Source organism: Ricinus communis, chromosome 10, assembly GCF_019578655.1.
Source record: "Ricinus communis isolate WT05 ecotype wild-type chromosome 10, ASM1957865v1, whole genome shotgun sequence".
Taxonomy (NCBI): Eukaryota; Viridiplantae; Streptophyta; class Magnoliopsida; order Malpighiales; family Euphorbiaceae; genus Ricinus; species Ricinus communis.
This window is the reverse complement of record NC_063265.1, coordinates 9469388-9473524: the sequence shown is the minus strand read 5'-3', so window position 1 is coordinate 9473524 and position 4137 is coordinate 9469388. Positions and strand designations below refer to the sequence as shown.

At 35.9% G+C, this 4137-nt stretch overlaps 1 protein-coding gene across 2 annotated transcripts; it reads right to left on the bottom strand.

Moving 5' to 3' along the window:
- Window positions 1-782: 782 nt before the first annotated feature.
- On the bottom strand, window positions 783-3749 carry LOC8261812 (transcription factor CSA). 2 transcript variants are annotated; one of them, XM_048379924.1, is made up of 3 exons: window positions 2526-3749; window positions 1721-2200; window positions 783-1581 (listed from the first exon to the last, which is right to left on the bottom strand). In XM_048379924.1, the coding sequence occupies exons 1-3, from the start codon at window positions 2986-2988 to the stop codon at window positions 1304-1306; spliced, it is 1221 nt and encodes a 406-aa protein (XP_048235881.1). In that variant the 5' UTR covers window positions 2989-3749; the 3' UTR covers window positions 783-1303. The 2 variants fall into 2 exon arrangements, with proteins under 2 accessions (XP_048235881.1, XP_048235880.1); XM_048379923.1 differs by having other exon boundaries at window positions 783-1584; window positions 2526-3477.
- Window positions 3750-4137: the final 388 nt, after the last annotated feature.

The window sequence follows — 4137 nt, the reverse complement described above, 5'->3', positions numbered from 1 at the left end:
TAATTTTAATTCTTAAAAGAAATTATCTAGACTTATCATATCCTCACTTATCCACCAAACAAATAAATAGTTAATAGATGTGTATTAATTTTAAATGATATCCTATGTGTCAATCGTCCAAGAAGTAATGATGTATGCACAAATGTATGAAACCGCATAAAAATAAAAAGTTAAAAAATTTAATAATACATTTTACCTATTATATATTTAAAGTTGGAAAATGTAAAAACTATATACTTTTTCTCAAAAATAAAATGGCTGTACTAATAATTAGTGGCGGATATAGATCAACCTCAAAAACTGCACGGGAATCGCTTGGTATAAATATAACCCACCACAGACATAAATACCAATCACCAAAAACTCCGAGTGCACATTTTGTAGATGGAACGGCAGAGTTCAATAGAAGCTTCATACACCCACAATCAAACTAAGATGGAAGACTGAATTACTGAAGTAGATAGACTGAATTCATGCCTGTTCATTTAGATAAATAAGATTCATTACCTACTCAAACTAATGCAGTCATCTGGGGAGGTTCTTTATTAGGAGGTAGAATTTAGTTAGAAAAAAAAAAAAGATCAAATCTATGTGAAAGTTGGAGTAATTGAATAGAAAGATAATGCTGAGCATATAAGCCCATTATTATGCAGGTTGCAAACGTTTGCAAATAACAAGAAAACATAAAAATATAGTGGGGAAATGCGTGTAAAACATGGGGATGACTGAAAAGCAAGAGAAAACCAATCAGCAAAAGAGAGCATTGAAAAAGTCATGAAAGATGGGCGGGCAGAGTAGTAGTAGTCATAAAATCACATATAATATGAGAAAAACATCCATTTTTTGTCATTGCCTTTCCCTCTCCTCTTTTTCTCTTTGCTCATACAAATTCCCATCACACCATTAAACAGCACAAAGATAGTCTGCATTGCCCCTCATGCTTTAACTTTTTGCAACATATGACTCCAATGAAAGTGATTTTCTTTTTTTTTTTTTTTTTTTTGTCTTTTTCCTTTTCTTTTAAGCTTCTTATTTTTGGTGCTGCCTCTCCTATGCATTAACCTAATTTTAATGTTGCAACTTATGGTGTATATTATACATTATAGCAAATGAGGCTGTTGGTGTTTAGGATGATGATGAGGTATTGAGGTGAGACCAGACCCATTTCTTTCTTCATATTTTCTTGTTTCCATACCCATACCATACCCCCGCTTTTCTCTTTCTTTCTTTTTTTTCTTCTTTCATTCTTTCTCTTCCATTGTTATCAACTGCTCTAAATTTATATCAGAAAACCAACTCCATCTCATGTAGCTCCTACCCCGAGGAAGTCAATAAAGGGCACGTTGATTTTATCATTCCCATATTTTTCATTGTCATCAGCTGAGCCTGACCTTGAGAGAGAGGGATTGATTCTGTTTGTGCCAACTGACTCAGTTGCAGACACTTCCGAGTTTGAATCTGACTGACCACTTTGGTCCACCCCTATTGTAATTACTCCTACGGACCCATTTTCATACAACACTTTGCCACCGCACAGCTTGTTAAATTCTCCATTCTCTCTCATTGCCACCTCCTCTTTTTCTGCTGCAATAAACCCGAAAAGATACAGATTCCAGATAAGAAACTGATTAAGCAAACAAATCCCAGTTAAGTAAGAGTACGTCAATTGATAAATATAAGTGATGTAACATTTCAGAGACTTCAGAAAAAATAAACATACCCATAATGTGTTTATGTGTTTCTTGGGGCGGACTGAACCTAGTAAAAAGTCTTGGCGGTGCTTTGGCTGAAGAAGGAGTGAGAGAGAGATCAGTGCATGTTGAGACAGCTGATTCATCCAGGGTACTAGAAATGGTTGTTGATTCACTGCAAGCATTATTATTATTATTATTATTATTGTTTTGCAAAGTGACCACATCGAGTCTTTTTTCTGGTGTGAGGATTTGATGAGAAGAAGTTGAAGTGGGTTTCCTCCTCCTGTAAATGCTAGACTGTTCTCTATGTTTTCTTGCCATGATCACATGCCAATGATTCTTCACTGCATTGTCAGTCCTACCAGGAAATAGTCTAGCAATCATTGCCCATTTGTTACCATATAGTCTATGAGCAGCTAAGAGTCTTTCTTCTTCTTCCTCAGTGAAAGCCCTCCTGTTGATTCTTGGATCCAGCTGGTTAAACCACCTTAATCTACAGCTCTTTCCTGAAAATCATAACATACCCATCTCAGTACACAATGCTACAATATTAAAAATGCTAAAGTCAAAGTTTTAATCTACATTAAAACTTTGATATATTCTTTATATGTATATTTTATCACTGAACCAATGAGATCACAGTCAGGGTAAAGATTTCGTGAAAAAAATTCCAATCAAGAAACTATAAAAGGTACACCTTTTATTTTTCTATGATGGTGATCACTGCTAAAATGTACTACTTCTTTTAACATTTTTGGATCAAAGTAGCTCTTTCTTGTTCACTTTTCATGCTAAAGTTTATTTTTTGGGGGGGGGTTCGTGTTTAATTACCTGATCTTCCTTCAAGATTCTCAGCAATCAAATTCCAGTTTTGAGGACCATATTGGGCCACAAGCTCTTTGAGCTTAGCATCTTCAGCTGGTCTCCAATGGCCTCTGGCACAAAGCTTTGTGTGGCCAGTTTTAGCAGGAACAGAGATTTTCAGCTCCTCTTCTTCACTTAAACTCAAAGACAAATTACTCTTCTTCTGAACAATAAAAAGCTCATCACTTTCTTCGTTAGTTCTCTTAGTTCCCCTGCTTTCTGCTACCTGTTGAACGGTAGTACATGATTTCCCATTTAGGTCCATAGAGTGACTCAAAATCTGAAAACCCATTTGAGGATTTTTGTTTTCCAGACCAAATGTGTTGGAGAGAGAAAGTTGAGAAGTAGAAGCAGGAGTCAAAAAGTTTATATCTTGATACCCATTGAAACCATTATTATTATCACTCCTCTGGTGTTGTACAAGACTCATTGTTTTGACCAAAAAGAAGAGACAGGGAAACGAAAGAACCCAGAACCTGCAAAACCCAAATCAGTCTACAAAAATGCTTCGCAAGCAGAGTAAACAAAAAGGACAATATTTTGAGATCAAAGAAGGAAAAACAGAAGTGGGTTTCTTCTGATTAGAAAAGAAAGAGGGTAATTTGCATGCTTAGTACATTAAACATTACAAAAAGGGTATAGAAAGCAGGAAGCTTTCTTTAACCCAAGAAACAGAATGGGCTCAAAGATTCAAGTTGTTTGAGCGTAGAACGAGAAAGAAAGAAAGAGAAAGAGCAATAACAGAAAAAAGAGGAGAAGAGAAGAAGCCACACGATTCTCTGTTTCTATCTCTCTTTATATCTAAAAAAAATTAGCAAGATGGAGAGAGAGAGAGAGAGGGAGGGAGAGAGAGGGGTCCTTAGTTAAAGACTGATTGATCTATCTGCTTTTTTTTAAAAAGAAAATAATAAATAAACAAATAATACATTACATAGATAAAAGGGAAATGGAGTTGCATGCAAGTCGAGAACCACTCGTGTGGGTGGGTGAGTGTGTCCCTCAAAAACATATGCTTTTGGGCATCGGTATTGGTGTTTGCCTTTGTTTTTCTTTTGGTCTTTCTTGGGGTTTGGAGAAAACCAGAATCTGTTTGTCTGCTTGTGATTTTTTTGCCCTTTAACTTCTTTTTCTTTTTTGTTTTTCTTTTCAAACCATAACGCCAAAATCTAAAGGGTACCTTACTACTTCCTACTCCTGTTTTTCTTTTATTTAAAACCCACCACCCACCGCCCTCCGCCTCCACCTCCACCTCCGCCTCCACCACCCGTACTCGACTGCCCCCTCCTCTCTCTTCCTCGCCTTCTCCCTCTCGTCTCCGCCTCTGCTATCAATATAGTACCTTACTTTGCTTATTTCCTTACTTTATATGCACTTGTCTCATTTCTTAACATATCACAGTAATAAAGGAGCCACAGAATAAAAGATAATTCATTACTAAGAAAAATAATCAATTTCAAGTTGGAATTTTGTTTATTACTTAAAAAGAGATGAAAAATTACCATAGTAAGTCATTTAAATAGTATGAGTCTGATTGTATTGCTCAAAAAGGTTAATTCGGTTGATAAGGAGTTAGTTAAAT

Excerpts from the sequence above, each read along its gene's own strand:
- LOC8261812 (XM_048379923.1), bottom strand. The coding sequence starts at position 2,988 with ATGAGTCTTGTACAACACCAGAGGAGTGATAATAATAATGGTTTCAAT. Across the intron at positions 2,201-2,525 it reads GAATCTTGAAGGAAGATCAG|GAAAGAGCTGTAGATTAAGG; the intron begins GTAATTAAACAC and ends TATGATTTTCAG. Across the intron at positions 1,585-1,720 it reads AACACATAAACACATTATGG|CAGAAAAAGAGGAGGTGGCA; the intron begins GTATGTTTATTT and ends GGTTTATTGCAG.